The sequence below is a fragment of the Euleptes europaea genome, chromosome 19 (assembly GCF_029931775.1).
Source record: "Euleptes europaea isolate rEulEur1 chromosome 19, rEulEur1.hap1, whole genome shotgun sequence".
NCBI classification, from domain to species: Eukaryota; Metazoa; Chordata; class Lepidosauria; order Squamata; family Sphaerodactylidae; genus Euleptes; species Euleptes europaea.
The window spans coordinates 28878963-28900659 of NC_079330.1; the positions used below are offsets into that span (position 1 = coordinate 28878963).

The 21697-nt window shown below is 47.3% G+C and overlaps 1 protein-coding gene across 1 annotated transcript in view; it reads left to right on the forward strand.

Moving 5' to 3' along the window:
• The window catches only part of LHFPL7 (LHFPL tetraspan subfamily member 7), a 96494-nt gene that overhangs the window by 24392 nt on the left and 50405 nt on the right, over positions 1-21697 (forward strand). The window contains exon 2 of the mRNA XM_056865414.1: positions 4505-4643. Within this exon, the coding sequence (XP_056721392.1) occupies positions 4505-4643 (139 nt within the window). The remainder of the gene's footprint in view (positions 1-4504; positions 4644-21697) is intronic.

Below are 21697 nucleotides of genomic sequence, written 5' to 3' on the forward strand. Positions count from 1 at the left end.
TTGGGTATCCTTGGGCTTGGATATTATGGGAGAGGGAGGAAAAGCTTTATTTCTGCTTTCTGCATGCCTTTCATGTCCCCTCTGCCCTTATTCATCTTTGCTGAAAGCGGAAAATATCCAAACTCTTTATCCTCTCCTTGGGTGAAAGGTGCTCCAAGCTGCTGTTCATTTTGGCTCCCTTTTCCTGCACTTTTCCCAGCTCAGCAGTATCCTTTGAGGTGGGCTGGCCAGATTCCAGATACTGGCTTTCCTTTGACGGCTGCTTTAGATGGGCCGTTGAGCTACCTGCCCCATCTCCTTGCGAGTAAACGCACCCTTCCATGCTGGTCATAAAGGGCAAACTTGCAAAATCCAGGGGGGCAGGGTGAACAACACATGAACACATGAAGCTGCCTTATACAGAATCAGACCCTTGGTCCATCAAAGTCAGTATGGTGTAGACAGCGTGGTGTAGTGGTTAAGAGCGGTGGTTTGGAGAGGTGGACTCTGATCTGGAGAACCGGGTTTGATTCCCCACTGCTCTACATGAGCGGTGGGCGCTAATCTGGTGAACTGGATTTGTTTCCCCACTCCTCCACATGAAGCCAGCTAGGTGTCCTTGGGCTAATCACAGAGCTCTCTCAGCCCCACCTCTACCTCACAGGTTGTCTGTTGCGGGGAGGGGAAGGGAAGGTGATTGTAAGCCGGTTTGAGTCTTCCTTAAGTGGTAGAGAAAGTCAGCCTATAAAAAACAACTCTTCTTCTTCTGTTGTCTACTCAGACCAGCAGCTGCTCTCCAGGGTCTCAGGCAGAGGTCTTTAACATCACCTACTTGCCTAGTGCCTTTAACTGGAGATGCCAGGGATTGAACCTGGGACCTTCTGCATACCAAGCAGATGCTCTACCACTGAGCCGCAGGCCATTTTGATAAGTTATTTTTCCAACCCTGCGGTAGCCGATTTCAGTTTGATGCCTTGCTTGCATTTATGTTTTCTCTCTTTTTTTCTTTTTCTTTTAAAATGGCAGTAGCAGACTTTGAATGCACCTCCATCTTGCACTGATCCTGGCCCGTAATCTGGTGCGCCTTCGTGCGCATTGCCTGGCCCTGTAGCAGAGGTTCAAGCATCTGTTAATGGGAGTTTATCTGATGTTAAATTACGTGCAGCTCTAGCACTGATGGAAATGCTGGATGTGTGACCAGGATAAGAAGAAAGAGAAATGAATTTCCTTTATGATGGTGTTGGGGAGTCTTGCTATGAATACCAAATGAAACCCCTGGTAATGTTGTATTTCAATTATGCTTTCTCTGACGATTGGTGGGAGGAAGGTGAATATCAATGGGGAGGGGCGCTTAATGCTTGGGCCAACAGCCTGTAGGCATGCTTAGAAGGAGCTGAAAGGCTGGACCAGTCCTACTTCTAGTGTAGGGCCATTACAATACTGGGCAGGGTGTTTAGGTTGTTCAGGAGCTCTTCCTTTTTGAAAGCAAGCTTCTAGTCCACAAGGCCATTGTGATAATTACTGAAGTCTCACAAGCTTCTATGATCTGTACCAGGTAGGATTGCCAGGTCCCTCTTTGCCACTGGCAGGAGGTTTTTGGGCTGGAGCCTGAGGAGGGGAGAGACTTCAATGCCATTGAGTCCAATTGCCAAAGCAGCCATTTTCTGCAGGTGAACTGATCTCTGTCAGCTGGAGATCAGTTGTAATAGCGGGAGATCTCCAGCTACTACCTGGAGGTTGGCAACCCTAGTACCAGGCAAGGGCAGAATTTGGTGCAAATAGTCGAATTCAACCGGGACTTGCATTTATCTGTTTTTACTGTTTCTTCCCCCCTCCCATGAAACAGTGCAAGCATGATTCCAGTCCTCAATCATAAAATGGAAATTTCAGAATCTTCTGGAAAGGGGGGCACTGTCATCTGCAGGGTCTTTGCTTATCCCCTCATCACAATATGCAGATGTATGGGGAAAAATTGATTACTGTTCCTACTCTTGTTAAGTTGTCCTAAAGCATACTGCATGAACAGTATAGTTAGCTGCACAAGGGACTGTGCCCACAAAACAGTGAAGAAGAAGAGTTGGTTTTTATATGCTGACTTTCTTCACCACTTAAGGAAGACTCAAACCGGCTTACTATCACCTTCCTTCCCCCTCCCCACAACAGACACCCTGTGAAGTAGGTGGAGCTGAGAGAGCTCTAAGAGAGCTGTGACTAGCCCAAGGCCACCCAGCTGGCTTCATGCGTAGGAGTGGAGAAACAAATCCAGTTCACCAGATTAGCATCCGCCACTCATGTGGAGGAGTGGGGAATCAAACCCGGTTCTCCAGATCAAAGCTTCTTAAACTGTGGGTCGCGTAACTGAATGGGGGGGGGGGTTCATGGAAAATTTGCCAAGAGTATAAATTTCTTTTATGATTTATTATCAGTAAATGTTTAACCTGTATACCTATTTTATATACCCGAGGTCGCGTAAAAATTTATCGGGCGAAAAGGGGTCACGAGTGAAAAAAGTTTAAGAAGCCCTGCTCCAGATCAGAGTCCACCGGTCCCCCCCCTTCTGCGTGGCTAGCTAAACTCATCCCAGTCCCCCAAAATAGTGTTTAAAAGTGCAGCACGCACACCTTTCAGACGGCTGATGGGATTCAGCTTCCCCAATGCAGAATTTTCACATGCCTCCCCTCCCTCCGCTCGTTGGACAGCGGCAGGGCCTCTTCTGCAGAGCGCCCGTGAATTAAGAAACATCCAGGCGCGGCCAGTAAAGAGATCCATTTCATCTATCAGCAGAGGCAGCGAAACGCATCAGCGGCGTCTAATGGCCCTTGTGTTCAGAGTCTAATCCCTTCACGCACCGAATGCCGCTGCTGCTGTCGCCTGACCCGGAATCCTGATCACTCCTGGGAAGGAGCAACAGGTGACCCGTAGCAGGGAATAGATTTAACAGGGAAGCCGCCGCGCCCCCCAGATGGGAGCAAAGAGCAGACGCCGGAGACCTGGTCCATCCGACGTGCGCTTCTGAAATCAAAGTGGGATAAATGTTTTGACCATCTTGCGGGGGAGCTGAAGGAGAACGTTGGATTAGAGGAAGATTTGGGTTATTCGTTCTTGCTGCAAAGGGCCTTCATATGTTCAGGCTGGCTGCTCTCTTCTCCCCCTCCCTTCGCCACCCTGAGAGCTATGAACTCCCCCACCCCCCGTAAACGGTTTCTGAGTTTCTCAGGAAACTTAAGATCTGCACCCATAGGAGGAGGGGGCGTTCTCAGTGGTCAATGTGAATTTCCCCCCAGTGGTGTATGGAAGGGCTGGGCTGGTAATGCAAGGGTGTTCTACTGTCCACGTATCCGTGCAAAAGTCCCCACCCTGAGTCATTTACACTTATAAATTTTGGCCGGGAACGAGATGGCAAATGAAGGGGCTAAAATAACAGGGATGGAACTCGAGTGAGGTGTTGTTTGGGGAGAGGGCTAGGCTGGAAGAGACCCCCACTTCCAGCCTAGTCCTCTCCCCAAATAACACACCACTTGAGTTCTATCCCTGTTATTTTAGCCCCTTCATTTGCCATCTCGTTCCCGGCCAAAATTTAAAAGTGTAAATGAAGGATTTGAAAGGAGGGGCCCCTCATGCATGTTCCAGAAGGGCCTTTAGGCATGTGGTTTAGTCATGATGCATACCTATTCTCTCTAGAATCAGAGGATCATGCCTATTATATTAGGTGCTGTGGTACGCAGGCAGGATGGTGCTGCTGCAGTCGTCTTGTCTGTGGGCTTCCTAGAGACACCTGGTTGGCCACTGTGTGAACAGACTGCTGGACTTGGTGGGCCGGGGTTTGACCCAGCAGGGCTTTTCTTATGTTCTTATGTTCATGCCTATTCTCTCCAGTATCAGAGGAGCATGCCTATTATATCAGGTGCTGTGGAACACAGGCAGGATGCTGCTGCAGATGTCTTGTTTGGGGGCTTCCTAAACGTAACGGGTTGGCCACTGTGGGAACAGACTGCTGGACTTGATGGGCCTTGGTCTGAGCCAACATGGCTTTTCTTATGTTCATGCATATTCTCTCTTGTATCAGAGGAGCACAGTATTAGGTACTGTGAAACACAGGCAGGATGCTGCTGCTGCAGTCGACTTGCAGAGGCAGGCAATGAAAAACCAACACTGTTAATCTCTTGCCTTGAAAACCCTTCGGGATTGTCATGACTTGACGGCAAAAGAACCCCCAACAGCCTAAAACAGAGGGTTGCCAGGTCCCTCTTTGCCACCGGTAGGAGGTTGTTGTGGTGGAGGAGGGTGGGGCTTGGGGGGACTTCATTGCCATAGAGTCTAATTGCCAAAGCGGCCGTTTTTTCCAGGTGAACTGATCTCTATCGGCTGGAGATAAGTTGTAATAGATCTCCAGGTAGTACCTGGAGGTTGGCAACCCTACTAAAACACTCACCATGGTCCAGATTGGGATTGGCCTTGGTGCTGCGAAAACTAAGAAAGGTCAATGGGTGCTGATCTGATTCCCTACCTGTCTTTCCTTTTGCAGACGAGCGCCGTGCTGTGCTCCGGGGGCTGTGCCCTCTTGGCCTTCAGCTCCTTGCTGGCAGTCATTGTGATCTTCCTTCCCAGCGGGCCCTGCGAGAGACGGGTGTGTACCCTGGCGAGTTACATTCAGACAGCAGCAGGTAAGTGTCCTGGCGTTTGAAGCAAAAACCACACAAACAAATGCCCTCCTTCCTTTCTGTAGGAGGTTTCCAGGTTTGTGTGTGTGTTTCCCTTTTGAATCTTCTGCCTGTGGCTTCTCTACAATTGGTTTTTTTTAAATAAATAGAACTTTTGGGGGGGGGGAATGAGATGGGCAGGGGAGCTTGGCAAGCACCTTGTTGATGAAGGGGGATTGCCTAAGATGGCCATCTGTCAGCTGTACTTAGGGTTGCCAGCTCTGAGTTTAGAAATATGTGGAGATGTCGGGGTTGGAGCCTGAAGAAGGTGAGATTTGGGGAGGAGAGTGACTTCAGTGGGGTATAATGCTATAGACTAGAGTCTACCTTCCAAAGCGGTCATTTTCACCAGGCGAACTGATCTCTGTCGTGTAGAGATCAGTTGTAATCCCAAGAGAACCTCAACCACTCCCTGATGGCTGGGAACCCTGGCAGTACAGCTGGGGTGCGAGGGGAGGGCATTCTCTTGGTACGGGGCAGCATTCAGTTTAACCCTAGCTACTGGGGGGGGGGGTGTGCTCAGCACCTCTTGGCACAATTCTGTGCAGAAAATAAATACAAAGTTGTTCTTGCTACTCTCATTTGCTTAAAAGTCTTTTTTATTTTTGGAATTTTGTGCAAACCTGGGGGGCTGATCCAGGTTTGTACAAGGATCTCACCTTTTTAAAAAAATGGTTTTTTTAAATACATCCAAGCCTTTCCATCTAGCATTATGTATGGGTAATTGCATAACAATTACAACGGCATCAACATAAAATTTCTCTGGCTTCCAGACAATTGCTGACACATTTATAATAAGGAGAGCATGGCTGTGTGTTTATATATTTTTTTCCTTAACATGATTTTGCCACCTTGAAAGTATTTCATCCAGGCGTGTATCTGTGGCAAATAAAAGATGGATGTAGGAGGCAGAAGGGTTTCTTTGCTGGTTTGTTTTAAAAGCTGGTGGAAATGTCAGAGAGAAACCGTTTTGCTCTAGGAGTGATTAATTTTCCTTGGCTGCATCGAACTGGTGCGGAAGCTTTTCCACTGGGGTGGGGCCTGGGGGGATGCCAGTGATGGAGCTCCTGCTTTGCATGCCAAAGCTTCTAGGTTCCTTCCTCTGCCTCACCAGTAAAATTAGGGCTGGGAGGGGTCTCTTTAAGACCCTGTAGAGCTGCTGCCTGTCAGAGCAGACAATACTAGGCTAGGTGGATCAGTGGTTGGAGCTAAGTCAGCTTCACATGTTCATGCATTGCCTGGTTGGATTACAAGATCAGGTTGCTACACCTTAGAGAATGCGGAATGCGGGTTGGGGGTGAGAGGCGATGACCCTCTTTTGTCCCAAAAATTCATGCTTCTTTTCAGTAGCTGCTTTTTGGAGCGGTGGACTCTAATCTGGAGAACCAGGTTTGATTCTCCACTTCTCCACATGAGCTGCGGAGGCTTATCTGGTGAACTGGATTGGTTTCCCCACTCCTACACATGAAGCCAGCTGGGTGACCTTGGGCTAGTCACTGCTGTCTTAGAGTTCTCAGCCTCACCTACCGCACAGGGTGTCTGTTGTGGGGAGGGGAAGGGAAGGTGATTGTAAGCCGGTTTGATTAAGTGGTAGAGAAAGTTGGCATATAAAGACCAACTCTTCTTTTTCTTCTTCTAAACTACTTTCTTGCACCCTGACGATCTACCCACAATTTCTTAGGGATTTCCCCACCACCACCACCACCACCACCACCACCACCAAGTGGACTAGAAACTTGATCTTTACCAAGAACACAAAGTGCTTAGCCTTATGGAAGGGATGTGACCCTTGGCATGTTCAGTTCTTGATGTGATGGCATGCCTCCTTCCTGCTCCACATCGATTGTGAAAGGATCCAGCTGTTTTGCCTCAGCTGCCGAGACTTTAAAGGTGTCTGTTCTGGGAGAGCGTTGTGAACCCCCAAAAGGGGTTATGACGTTGAATACAAATTGACTTAGACTGCTGTTTTCTTGACTCAAGCCACCGCAGCTCAAACTGGAATCAATCCACAGTGAACTCCATTTTATAGGCATGGTGTAAAACCGGTTACTGGCACGTGAGGGATGGCGTGGAGACTTAAAGGAGCTCATTAGCCTGATCAAACAAATACAGTAAATTTTCTTTTGTCGATACCGCTTCAAGCCTAGAGTGATTTATTTCCAGCTCGGAGTCTCTCAGCCCCTTTGGAGATCCTCGGTTCTTACTTTAATTACTGGAGTCCATTTTTCTCTTTAAACTGAGCAGCGTGTCAAAAGGCCCAAGCCGTCTGAGTGTCGGCAGAACATTTGCTCCTATTCTTCATTGGGAAAGGGCAACTCTGCATTACTTTGCCTTTACATGCTCAGGACTTAGAGACAGTTTTGGCTTACACCAGGTTTGGAGGGGAATACCAGAAGAGATGCTCGCGGAAATGTTAATTTACATGGATAAAGGCAGTAAACTGGGGCGGGGCATGATTAATCACAGGGAGAGAGAAACCGTTTTGGAGACTGCCTGTGTGTGCACATGCACCGGTCCCAATCCCCCCCTTCAAGATTCCATAAACTCGAAGAGGCTGAAGCAAATCTCTTCCCCATCTCCCTTGAGAGTCCTTTTTTCCATTCCTTTCCCTAGATTTAATAGCCATTAGCTATTCATCTGCCATTTCACACTTTAAAAAAGGGGGAAATGAAGATTAATTTCTTCTTGACACTATAAAGAGAAAAGTTGCCATATCTCTCATGCAATTCACCAATCTACTTCATAGCAGATAATGCAGTATCCGCTTCTCAAAAAGTGTCATTAGCTATTTTATCCAGGGAACTATATATTTATTTCTTGCAATATTATCTTGTGAACATTCTAAAACAATGTGGGCTAGGGAGTTTACTTGATCTGGACAAAATGGGCATTTGCTTGCTTCTGCAATCATTTTATTGTATCTCCCCTGTATCTTGGCCGAGTTTATTCACTTTGTAGTATTCTCACTACTGCAATGGTCTAGAAAGAAAACGTCAGTCCAGCATCCTGTTTATCCCACAATGGCCTTCCAGATGCCCCAGGTAGCCCACCACAGGGGTATACTGGCCAACCCCTCTTCCTGTTGTTGCCCTCCAGAAACTGCTATTTAGAGGTATACTACCTCTGAACCTGGAGGTTCCATTTAGCCGGCATCATTAATGGCCGCTCAAGCATGGGCCTCTTCTCAATGAAATAATGTAACGTTTAACAGAAAGGAGCAGGATGCCTCGGTCCGTTGCCCTTTAACAGTAAGGCCCCCTAGATGAGAAACCACCCATGCCAGTGGCAGCCTGTCCTTGGCCGTGGTAGGTGCCTAACAAATCCCAGAGTCAACAGCCGGTTGTTCTGTAATGCCACCCCAGTCAGCCACTTTACCCTGCCCAAGGGCTCTATCTGGGATTGGCAAGACCCTTGTGCCAGGATGTGGTGATGGCTTCCAACTTGGAAGGCTTTAAGAGGGGAGCGGACATGTTCATGGAGGAGAGGGCTATTCATGGCTTCTAGTAAAAATGACTACTAGTCATGATGCATACCTGTTCTCTCCAGGATCAGAGGAGCAGGCCTATTATATTAGGTGCTGTGGAACATAGGCAGGATAATGCTGCTGCAGTTGCCTTGTGTGTGGGCTTCCTAGAGGCACCTGGTTGGCCCCTGTGTGAACAGACTGCTGGACTCGATGGACCTTGGTCTGATCCAGCATGGCCTTTCTTATGATCTTAAGTAATGTGAGGACCTTTTCCTTTATTATTAAGCTCATCCATCACCACTTCCTGGGGCAGGGAGTTCCACAGGGAGTTCTCTCTCTCTGTCTCTCTCTCAGGATGAGCCTAGCCATTTTTCGGGGGAGGAATTGCAGAAGGAAAAGTGCAGAATCTGGGCTTTGCACCACTGCCCGAATGTGAACCTAAGAATTTCCAGTTTCTGAAAACTGAGAATAAGCATTAAAAAGCCCATTTATTTCCAAAATGCTTAATGCTGGCAAGATTTTTTTTTAAGGGCTTTTTTTTGTTTTCTCTCCCCACCCCACTCTAGTAAGCAGCGATTTGCAGTAAGAGCTCGCTGGGTGGGGAAGGGTTTGGTAGGAAGGGAACCATCTAATTCTCCGGCTCCCGAGGATAAGAATGGCTGCCAGTCTGTTTTTTGGAGCTTTTTGCAGCTGGAGGAAGGAAGTCCCGCATGTCGCTGTGCTCCAGGGGAGCTCTTTCCCACTGTTTCCCCGCTCCAAAATGGGATGTCTTCAAAAGGTTCTGCAGGAACCTGGTGCCAACGCAGCCTGCATTGCCTTGGGCGGCTCCCATCTGCTGCCAAGCGAGGGATGTTTTCCCCCAGTGCGCCTTGGCAGCTAGCCAAAGCCATTCTGCTTTGGAGAGCCCTCTTCTCGTATGCAATCGTTCACCCCAAATGCTCCAGGCAAGTTCTGTGCTCACCTGCAGAGACGTCACCCGGCGTTCACATATGGAAGACGCCTTCTGTGCCAACTGGCTGGCATTGCCAGTGACTTAATCTAATTCTAGGTCCCTTAATCCTCTCTTCCCCCCCCCCCCGAATCTCAAGGTTCCAGATGCCCACAGACCCAGGTTTGCTTGGCAGCGCTCTGGGCATTTGTACCCAACATCTGCTGCTGTTCTCCGGAACCTCCCTGGGATCGTCAGGGCTTGGCTGTTTTCCAGCAACAGAGTCAACCACAGAGGAGCAAGGAAGACATTTGGTTTTTGGTACAGCAGTAGCAGTAGTACAGGCGGATTGCCAAAAATTACAACATTTTAGCAGTTGCTTGGTAGGTGTCTTCAGAATTCCACCGAGAGGTGCAGGTGGCACTTGATTTTCTAGGACGTCTTCCTAAGAATGAGGACTGTGTGTGTGGTTTTGCTGGTAATGAAAGAGTCCTGCCAGATCCGTCTGTGATTGGTCCATCCAGCCTGGCAGCCCGATTCTCACCAAGGCCTTTCAAAGCTGTCTGAATTGGTGGCCATCCCAGCATTCAGTAGCGGTGAATCCAACAAGTTTGTGATGCCCTGCATGAAAACAGTGTTAATTTGAGGGAAGCGGCTTTACAGCATCTTAGCAGGGTATCCTATTGGGACTCTTCTTCTTGGTTGAGGATCTGACGCCACGAATCCATTCTCTGGCATCCGCGCCTTTAGACTGCTGCTGTGAGCTGATATGGGGCTATCCTGGAAGACTGGAAACACCAACTAACACAGGGCCTTGCTGCTTCTCTCCCAAAGGGAAACCAGACTTGGCTTAATTATGCTGCAGAGTAACATGTGGATGCCACACGAGGTCTCTTGCGGGGCCCAGTTGCTGGTGCATTGAGCCACCAGTTGGCTCCATTGGCTGTGTGCTTGCTCATGGAGAGGGACCAGGCTGTCTACGTAGAGTTGCCAACCTCCAGGTACTAGCTGGAGATCCCCTGCTATTACAATTGATCTCCAGCCAATAGAGAACAGTTCACCTGGAGAAAATGGCCGCTTTGGCAATTGGACTCTATGGCATTGAAGTCCCTCCCTTCCCCAAACCCCACCCTCCTCTGGCTCCGCCCCAAAAACCTCCCGCCGGTGGCAAAGGGACCTGGCAACCCTAGTCTTGTGCCATGCAACTCCTAGAAAAGGTGAACAGGCGGGGAGATGGAATGACATTGCTCTGCATCGAAGACTTGATTTCTTAGTGGAGAAATCTCCACAAGTGATGATGTGAATGCATTTGCACTTGCACAAGGGGGGGATATCCTGGAAGAACAGGCATGTGAAAAGTGAGAATTTAACACTTGAGAGAGACTTGGCAGCACTCAGAATTACAGCCTGACAAACAGCCGCATCTTGTGAGTGTTACTCATGTTAACTTCAAAGTGTCACAAGAACCCGGCCCTGATCACGGGGAGCGTCTCTCGGGCTTTAGTTCCGCTGCCTATTCAAGACTGAATTGCCCCTTTTCAGTGGTTTTCCTAGGCTGTCTGCTAAAGATCCGTTTTTCAGACGGGCTGTGTCCCTGCCCTCTTCAGTCAGTGGACTCCTTGGTACGTATCCTTTTGCACTGTCTTTATGTGCCCCAACTTAGGCTAAAATGGATTATAACATGTTTTAACAAATGGTCTGCGTTTTCTCAAGCAACTTTGGAGCAAAAGGTTCATTTCCTGTTAGAGGACTCCGACCCTCAGCGTTCTCTGTTGCTCATTTTTTGGAGGCTGCAGAGAAGAGTCGAAGGGAGGTGTTTTTAGAGATGGGTCGTATTTAACTCCCACTACCTGCCGATCTGCTTCCTAGCCTAGGTCAGGCTTTCAGAAACATTAAAATGTCTGGGGTGTGGCCTGGCAGGCTTTTGCTCCAATGTGTCCCTTTCAAACCCCTGAGATGGGAAGGTCAAGACTGAGCCTCCAAGGCAGGATCTGTTCCCCCAATCCCAGTCCTGTCTTTGGGAGGCTGGGGATATTGCCTGTTTCTAAAGTTTGCAAAGTATAATATATAGTGTTGCCAATTTCCAGGTAGTAGTGTTATGACTGTGAAATGGTTTTATGTTCCAATGACCATAACACAGGAAGAGGTTGATAATTTAGAACAGTTTGTTTATTAAGCTTAATAATACATACCGGGTGGGAGCTTCCCAAAAGCGGAGGACAGCTCGCACACCAGAACAAAGGATTGCCACAACATTTATAACCTCTGGTCAGGGGTGTTACAAAATACGTAGACTTACTAGACATTGGTTATCTATCTTATTTTAATTAACATAGTGTATAGAGATTGGTAGAAGCTGTTTCTAAGCAAACACTTGGTCTTGTGATTCACATTCCTAACAGTGAAGGTAAGACACTGTTTGTCTCTACAGGGGAAAGCCTGTACCAGGCAACGTGTTCTATTGGCCTCTTATAGTTATGGATGCCAACGTTCCTAAAGTTTCCATGTGTGCGGTATGAATACACAGTATTCCAAACCTGCTTTTATACTTTAGGCCTAGCTTTTCCAGAAGAGCAATTATGCAAACTGAACACATAAGCATACAATTACAGACATTACAGTAGCTGGAGATCTCCCACTATTACAATTGTTCTCCAGCTGATAGAGATCAGTTCACCTGGAGAAAATGGCCGCTTTGGCAATTGGACTCTGTGGCATTGAAGTCCTTCCCCTCCCCAAACCCCACCTGCCTCAGGCTCTGCCCCAAAAACCTCCCACTGGTGGCAAAGAGGGACCTGGCAACTCTATCTATCCATCCATCCATCCATCCATCCATCCATCCTCCATCCATCCATCCATCCTCCATCCTCCATCTGTCTATCTATCCATCCATCCATCCTCCATCTGTCTATCTGTCTGTCTATCCATCCATCCATCCATCCATCCATCATTATCGACACATCCATTTGGGGGCGGAGCTCTTGTTCAACAGCATGCTCATCTGCTTTAGTGGGTGGGGTTTCTGTGGGTGGGGGCAGAGCCAGCTTTCATATATGCATTTGTCTGTGCATGCACAGACTGTTTTCCTCACTGACGAACTTCAGCCTATGCCCACAAACTGAGATTTAAGTCAAGGGGCTTCTCGCCAGGGCCTCTTTCAGAGAACAGGGTCTGAAATGCTCTTGAACACCTTCACATCTATGGGCTTCACGTTCGTTCAAGTCGTGGCTAAAGATTAGTCTGGGAATCCTTGCCTGCTCCCTTCCTCTGCTGTTTTGCCCCCTTCTTAACTGTACGGGGTCAGACCTGGCCCACATTGCTCCCCCCCACACCCTAAGCGCCCGGCCGCTGCAGGGTCACAGCGGCAGGTTAATCCAGCCCACTTTCTCTACTAGAAAATGCCTCGGCTTTAAGAGGCCTTGCTGTAATCAGATTAAGATGGCCGTAGAGATACCGCCCGGGCAACAGGATTGAGTAAGCTTGTTTCGTCGGAGGACTTGCTGCGTCCGCACCCATCTACCTAATCCTGACTTAATTGGCTTTTTGAACAAGAGAAAAACCACCTTTTTGCAAATAAATAAATTCCAGAGAGTTTCCAGCTGTCCCGTCAGACCTATTAGAATATCTACCAGGCTTCTGGCAGAAACTAATTAAAAATTACACATTCCTAATCCTTTTTGCATAACCTGATTACGTTCCCCTGGTCTGGGGAGATTCCCCCCCCCACACACTCACGCACAAAGTTTGTTGTGGGCTGACTGCCGGCCCCTGCGAATGTAGTTTAATGCGATTGTATTGTGGAGCAGTGCCAGGCGCTGCAGACAGACAACTTGCCTGGCTAGTTGAGTTTGCATCAGCTATGACTGGGATGGGAGGGAAATGGAAGCGACTAATCCTTTTAAACCCAAACCTGTGCTTGAGATTAGAATAAGAAGGTTTAAGAGGCTACCGAAAGGGGCTGCATCTGTGCAGCTGCTGTGTGCCGTTCTGGCTCAGCAGTTCTTAGGCACCCACATCTATCTTCTGGGGCCATGGCTCAGTGGCACAGCATCTGCTTGGCATGCAGAAGATCCCAGGTTCGGTTCCCCAGTGTCCCCAGTTGAAAGGATCAGGTGGTAGATGATTGAAAGACCTCCACTTGGGACCCTGGAGAGCCGCTGCCAGTCTGAGTAGACAATACTGACCTTAATGGACCAAGGGTCGGATTCAGTGTAACCCAGTTTCATGTGTGTGTTCTGGGTGGGCGAAGATGCGCATAGAATCTTCTAAGTTGCCACAGCTGCACAACTTGCAGTACAGATGCATATTCCAGTGAATGCTTAGCCAGGCTTGCCTGATCCCTTATGAATCAGGTGTGGTCTGCTTTTTAGAGTGGGGCGGTGTATCTGTCTATCCTTTGTCTTGCCAAACTCCCACAAACTTGGGGGGGGGGGGAAAGCTTGCTCCAGTAATTTCATAAATGTTTTGGTGACGACATGGGCACCAGCCAATAGGTGCTCTTCACAGTTGGCTTTCTCCCCTCTTCAAATTGACCATGCTGAAAACGTGCAGAACTGGCTGGTGCGTTAACAGTGTGTCGGAGTGCACTTTTGGTTTTTTTTGTAAATTTTTATTCAAGTTTTACAAGAAAAAAGGATAACAGTGTACATAGTAATAGAAAAAAGAATATATATATAAATAAACAGTACCTTAACCACCTACCAAACCCTCCACCCCCACCCGTGAATGACTTCCGTTAGTGTAACTCTAAGGAAAATTCCCATAATCTTGTTGTTACCCGTTTACAACCCTTTCGCGAGTATTGAACAGTCTGCTTTTGCGTATTTGTCCAATATACAAAGGCCTTTCCCCATTGTTTCTTAAATACATCTGTATCTTTGCCTTGTATAGAATTGGTTAGTTTAGCTAAATGTATATAGTCCAAGAGTTTAATTCTCCAGTATCTTTTATACAACTTGTTGTCCCTTCTCCAAGATTTAGCTATTATTATTCTGGCTGCAGAAAAACTATATTGACAGACAATTTTGTCCTCCTTCATTAAATCTTTTGTTAACAAACCTAATAAACAGTATTCTGGTTTTCTTTTTATGTTGCCTTGTATCAGATTTTGCGTTTCCATTAATATTGATTTCCAAAAGTTTTTAACCACTTTACAGGTCCACCAAGCATGGAAGAACGTACCTTTTTGTTTTTTACATCTCCAACATATGTCAGACAGTACTTTATCCATCTTTGCTAGCAGAACTGGTGTAGTATACCACCTGTAAAACATTTTATACATGTTCTCCCTTATACTGTTAGCAACGATAAATTTAAACTCCTTTGTCCAGAGCCTTTCCCAGTCCTCAATATTTATATTATGACCAAAATCTCTTGCCTAGGCAATCATAGTTGGTTTAACTTCAAGGAGTGCACCTTAAGAACACCAGCAAACTTAAAGGTAAAGGTCCCCTGTGCAAGCACCGGGTCATTCCTGACCCATGGGGTGACGCCATATGCCGACGTTTACTAGGCAGACTTTGTTTACGGGGTGGTTTGCCAGTGCTTTCCCCACAGCAAACTTACTGTGCAAAAATAATCTTGATGTATGACGCCATTAAGATGGTGGGGTTTTTTTCCTCTGTTTTCTCCCTGCTTGAGATCAGTGTGTTGGCAGTAGAAGTGTGTGGTGGTGGTGGGGAATTTGAGGTTGCAGCCTGAATTGGGAGGTGTGCCAGGCACTGCACGTTTCAGTTAGATTTTAGAAACTCCCCTAGTTCAGCAGGAAGGAGGAACGGAACTTGGTTCAGACAAAAATCTCTGGAACAACAGAGGAAAGGAATCGTGTTCTGGGAGGGGAGGAACCATCTCCTCCCTAGATGGTTCCAGCATATGCATGGTCCAGAAGAAGAAGAAAAAACCTCCCTCAAGACTAAAGTTGTTCTGCCCCCCTTCAGACTGTTGTTTTATTGACATGCAAATTGATGTAGACTTAATTGATCAATTAAAACTTGTACAATTGATTTCTGCAATGATGGCCCTAAATCTTAATTGGGCTTCCTTCCAAGTAAATGTATGTTGGGGGTGGGGGGAGAGAGAGGGCACTTTCATGCATATTGAATAATGCACTTTCAGTCCACTTTCAATGCACTTTAACAATTGTTTGCAAGTGGATTTTGCTGTTTCACACAGTAAAATGCAGCTGCAAAGTGCATTGAAGGTGGATTGAAAGTGCATTATTTGGCATGTGTGAAAGTTCCCAGAGATAAGTTCCTGTTAAAAATTGGCAGTGCAGGAAAAAAACACACCTTAATAGGAAAAACAGTCAGGAATGGATAAAATTCTTGCCTGGCCTGTCTGGGTTCTCCTTTCCCTCCCCCGGCTTCTTTTCTCAAGAACCAGCTGAACTGATCATTTGAGGTCCTGAGCACTTGCAGATGGCTGCTTGCCGTTCTGCGGGTGCCGGCGAGCTCCCCAGTCCAAGCATCGATCCCTCAGCCTGCTATTGATCTGAGCAGTATGACATATGGGGAAACAGTTAATTAGAAATTGTGAAAAAGAGATTGCCATGGGAAGGTGGCAGATTTGGGGTCCTGCTACCATTGGAAGATGAGGGTTTACTCTACAGTCAGTCTTCTTTGCTCCCCTCCCCCAACCATGGCCAACTTTTGACAAGTAATTGCCAGAACTGGTGATGAAGAGAACCAGCGTGGTGTATTGGTTAAGAGCGGTGGTTTGGAGTGGTGGACTCTAATCTGGGAAAGCGGGTTCGATTCCCCACTCCTCCCCATGAAGCCAGCTGGGTGACCTTGGGTTAGTCACATCTCTTTTAGAGCTCTCTCAGCCCCACCTACCTCACAGGGTGTCTGTTGTGGGGAGGGGAAGGGAAGGTGATTGTAAGCCGGTTTGAAACTTCCTTAAGTGGTAGAGAAAGTCAGCATATAAAAACCAACCTTCCTTCCCTCCTTCCCTCCTCCTTCTTCATCCTTTGATGCGGTGGTCAGGCAAGTTTAAACGTTGGCTTCATGGGAAAGGGATCCCTTAATGCAAGGTCAGCCAGTGGGTGGACTGTGGGCAGGGATTAGACCAAATTTTAACAGCTATATGCGGAGGAATGGACTCGCAAGCTCCATTCCCTCTTGGTTCCAGGAGCTTTAAAAAGCCCTGCAGCCATCCTGCATCTCTGCTCAGTGACGCAGTCCTTTTCCTGTACTCTTGGAGGGGTTCCAAACTTCTGTCTAGGTCAGGGGTGTCAAACATAAGGCCCGCGGGCCAGATCCAACCCCTTGAGAGCTCTTATCCAGCCTTCACGCCAGCTGAGGCAGCCACTCCCCCCCCCACTCTCAACCTGGGCTGGCAAGGCATGGCCCAACCAAGTGACAGTTATGTCATATCCAGCCCTCGTAACAATTGAGTTTGACACCCCTGGTCTAGGTAGTAACCGCTGCTGCCAGCAAATCTGAAAGAGTCTCCTGGTAGACAGATTTCCACATGAACACATGAAGCTTCCTTATACTGAATCAGACCTTGGTCCATCAAAGTCAGTATTGTCTACTCAGACCAGCAGCGGATCTCCAGGGTCTCAGGCAGGGGTCTTTCACATCACCTGCCTGCCTAGCCCCTTTAACTGGAGATGCCGGGGACTGAACCTGGGCCATTCTGCATGCCAAGCAGAGGCTCTACCACTGAGCCACAGCCCCTCCCCACATCTAGCACTTTATATTTGCTTTGCTGTTCAGAGGCTTGGACTAGTTTTTGCATCTCCCGCTTCTCTTGTAGTAGCTACCATGGGGACGAACAGTGGCCCCTTTGCAATTTCGAGCTGTCGTGCTCACGGCAAGCTCACCTGCGCCACTTCCGCTTTAACGCATCTTGAATAGCAAGATTGGATGGGTACGGTGGGTTCATAGATGCCAGGCCTCAAGCATTCAAAATATATGGAAGTATGATAAATCTTCCTAGGCCCTGCTTCGGGTGCAACTGCCTTCAGAGATCAGGCGGGTGACAACCTAGGAGAGGGCCTTCTCGGTCATAGCACCAAAGCTCTGGAACACCTTTCCCTGGGAGATTTGTCTGTCCCTTCTGTTGCCGTCCTGTCCAATGTTCTAATCGTTGTTTTAATGGTTCTGTATGTATTTTAGCTCTGAATCATAGAGTTGGAAGTGGCCATACAGGCCATCCAACCCCCTGCTCAATGCAGGATCAGCCTAGAGCATCCCTGACAAGTGCTTGTCCAAGCCTCTGCTTAAAGACTGCCAGTGAGAGGGAGCTCACCACCTCCCTAGGTAGCTGATTCCACTGTTGAACAGCTCTTACTGTAAAAAGGTTTTCCCTAGTATCCAGCCAGTACCTTTCCATCCACAGTTTAAAAGGGTTCGTTTTAATTGTTTTAATTATGTGTATTTTGTCAGTTTTAATGGTTTTTAGAATGTGTTTTTATTAAGTATGTTTTAATTTGTTAGCTGCCCTTGGTTTCCCTTAAGAGGCCAGAAAGGCAGGGTATAATTAAAAAATAAATAAAAGAGAGGAAGAAGAAGAAGAATATGCTGAATTTCTCTACCACTTAAGGAAGAATCAAACAGGCTTACAATCACCTTCCCTTCCCCTCCCCACATCAGACACCTTGTGAGGTAGGTGGGGCTGGGAGAGCTCGAAGAGAGCTGTGTGACTTTTTGAGACGACCTAGGTTGGCTTGAGGACCTGACACTGTGACTAGCCCAAGGTCACCCAGCTGGTTTCATATGTAGGAGTGGGGAAACAAATCTAGTTCACCAGATTAGCCTCTGCCGCTCTTGGAGGGGAATCAAACCCAGTTCTCCAGAGTACACATGGTGTGTTCAAGAATCAGGCTGAGAAAGGATACACAGAAATGGAGACACAGGCAATCCTGTTACCCAAAACTCTATACTTATTCTAGAAATGTTGTTTGAGAATCCTCCCCCCTTTGGGTTCGTTCTGGTCTTCCTGCTTGCTAGCCTTTTGGCTCTCCAAATCTCTGTCCCTTTAGGTGTGACCTTACATGGAGGTGTGAGATAGTTAATCTTTGGCCAAAGCATATGTACGGTAAGCACTAAAGCGCTCTGGGCTTGGAGTTTGATGGCTCAACCCCCAGCCCCCTCCTTTCTGGCTACTACAAGTTTGCAGCCAGGTTCCAACCCATAGATAGGGTATAGTCCCAATGGTTGAATTACTGGGGTTACTCTAGGGTGGAGGGCCCCACCCTGAACCACGAAGAAAGGCAGGGTCTGAATGTTTTAATTAATAAATACAGTTTTCCATCCTGTCCAGTTGCCCTAACCTGGATAGCCCCGGGCTAGCCTGACCCTGTCAGATCTCAGAAGCTAAGCAAGGTCAGCCCTGGCTAGTATTTGGATGGGAGACCACCAAGGAATAACGAGGTGAATGCCTTTCCCCTTAAAAACCCTATGAGTTGGCTGGGTCCTATTGGCCGATTGGGACTCCGATGCAATTTTTAGTCATTATTGCTCTGTATGCATCAATTTAGCATAGTTTGCTTATGTATATTTATTATTAATCTAGTATCTTATTAACCTATTTTTCCTTTTATTATATATTTGTGGCATTGTTGATATGTTTGTAATGGCCTAAGGCTATATGCAAATAAACTGTTAATTCATTCATAAGTCAGCTGTGACTTGATGGCAAAAAATAAATAAATCCAACGCTGACCAATTAGAACATTCCCATCTTTTTTCTTTTTCTAAAAACAACAGCCTGCACATCTGTATTTTTGCCCCAGTTTCCCTTTTCCCAGCAGGGTCTGGGAAAAGGAATGTGTTAATTGAGGAATGTTTTAATTTTGTTGTCTTTTTTGCTCTTCCTTTACAGTAGCACCCTCCCACCCCCCATCTCTTGTGGCTTTTGCCCACATGGCTCCCCTGATACCCACTGGAGCCTTTGTGGTGACCAAAAGATACCCTCTCCTTCATTTGCCTGCTGAAAAGCTGGCAGGATCCAGCTTTTGTGTGAATTGCATATAAATGGTGGGAAGGACCAGAGACAGGAATGAAAATTAGGCAGACGGAAACCAGGGGCAACAGCGACAGCTTGACACAGAATCCAAACAAGGAAATGATCCTATCGGCTCATCTGTAATTTGTAGGCCTGATACAACCCGGGACTGGCACGGTTTCTGCTGCCTGCCTCTGTCGCGTCAGAGTACTTTGGTCCTGAGGGCCGGTGTGATGTTTTGTCCAAGTAGGGCTAATTCTGACTTCAGATCTTCCCTCAACCATGAAGCTCGCTGAATGATGATGATGAAGAAGAAGAGTTGGTTTTTATATGCCGACTTTCTCTACCACTTAAGGAAGAATCAAACCGGCTTACAATCACTTTCCCTCCCCCTCCCCACAACCGACACCCTGTGAGGTAGGTGGGGCTGAGAGAGCTCTAAGAGCTGTGACTAGCCCAAGGACACCCAGCTGGCTTCATGTGTAGGAGTGGGGAAGCAAATCCAGTTCACCAGATTAGCCTCCGCCGCTCATGTGGAGGAGTGGGGAATCAAACCTGATTCTCCAGATCAGAGTCCACCGCTCCAACCCACCATTCTTAACCACTATACCACGCTGGCTTTTGGGAGTCCCATGCGCACCGCCCTTAAGTTCTTGGAAGAACGGCAGGATACAAACCTAAACAGATGCTTTGGGGGCTGTCTCTTTGTCTTGCATATAGTTTTAAATTAGATTTCTGTCCCGTTTGGGTTTTGAAGGCCAGTGGCCATCATGAGGGGGTCTGTGGGAAAGTGTGCCTGTTCTCTCACTTGTCTGTATCACATAAGGGGAGACATGATAGAGGTCTATAAAATTATGCATGGTTTGGAGAGAGTGGACAGGGAGAAGTATTTCTCCCTCTCCCATAATACTAGAACATGGGGTCATCTGCTAAAGCTGGAGAGCGAGAGATTCAAAACAGATAAAAGGAAATAATTTTTCACTCAACGCATAGTTAAATTGTGGAACTCCCTGCCCCAGGATGTGGTGATGGCTGCCAGCTTGGAGGGCTTTAAGAGTGGAGTGAACATATTCATGGAGGAGAGGGGTACTCATGGCTATTAGTTAGAATGGATACTGGTCATGCTGCATACCTATTCTCTCTAGTATCAGAGGAGCATGCCTATTATTTAGGGTGCTGTGTAACACAGGCAGGAGGGTGCTGCTGCAGTCGTCTTGTTTGTGGGCTTCCTAGAGGCACCTGGTTGGCCACAGTGTGAACAGACTGCTGGACTTGATGGGCCTTGGTCTGATCCAGCAGGGCCTTTCTTATGTTCTTATGAGCTTCATAAACTGTTGATATTCTTCTATAGCTTGTTGGCACCCTGAATGGTGGGTTGGGCTGTGCTTCAAGCAAGAGTCAGAATTGAGTAGTTCTTCTCCAGTGTGCAAAGTGCCATGATGGCCACAATTAGAAAAGAAATAGAGAATAAAACTGCTTCTATCATACTGCCCTTGTACAAATCTGTGGTGAGACCACACTTGGAATACTGTGTACACGTCTGGTCACCACACCTAAGAAAGCATATTGCAGAGCTTGAGAAGGTGCAGAAAAGAGCAACCAAAATGAACAGGGGGCTAGAGCAACTGCCCTATGAGGAGCAGTTAAAACGCTTAGGGCTGTTTAGCTTGGAAAGAAGGTGGCTAAGGGGAGATGTGATAGAGGTCTATAAAATTATGCATGGTTTGGAGAGAGTGGACAGGGATATGCTGTTCGCCCTCTCTCATAATACTAGAACCCAGGGTCATCTGCTGAAGCTGGAGGGTGAGAGATTCAAAACAGATAAAAGGAAGTATTTCTTCACACAAATTCATAGTTAAATTGTGGAACTCCCTGCCCCAGGATGTGGTGATGGCTGCCAGCTTGGAAGACTTTAAGAAGGGAGTGGACATGTTCATGGAGGAGAGAGCTATTCATGGCTACTAGTAAAAATAAATACTAATCAGGATGCACACCTATTTTCTCCAGTATCAGAGGAGCATGCCTATTATATTCGGTGCCGTGGAGCACAGGCAGGATGGTGCTGCTAAAGTTGTCTTGTTTGTGGGCTTCCTAGAGGCACCTGGTTGGTCACTGTGTGAACAGGCTGCTGGACTTGATGGGCCTTGGTCTGATCCAGCAGGGCCTTTCTTATGTTCTTATGCCTCATGTACATTATCTTTGCAAATGAAATACACTTAATTTGTATCAACAGTATTTGTTATTAATAATGGTCCCATCGAGTGGTGGCGTGATGTGCTGCAGTGGTGTTTTGTTCACAGAGCCACCCAGATGTTTGAGGAGAAAGCTGCCATGTCATGAGAATTGCCATGGCTAACCCCCTGTGGTTCCACCAAAGCGGTAAGCAGCGGGTGAGCAAAGGAGGAATTGATGGGTAGGTGGAGGGAAAGCCATCTGTCAGCTGTGACAGCACGAGGCCCAGATCCATGACTCACTTATCCTTGATTAATATATTAATCAAAGAGGTAATTGAACCGGAATCACTCCTGACCGGCGGATTGCAAAGCGAACAGCAAAATGTGCAGACCTAGATGAATCGCTGTTGAATGATGCCCATTTCCTTCTCCTCCTTCTGTCAGGATGATGGCGGGGGGAGCTCTCTGAACTGAGTTTTTCTTTTTTTAAAACTCTCAT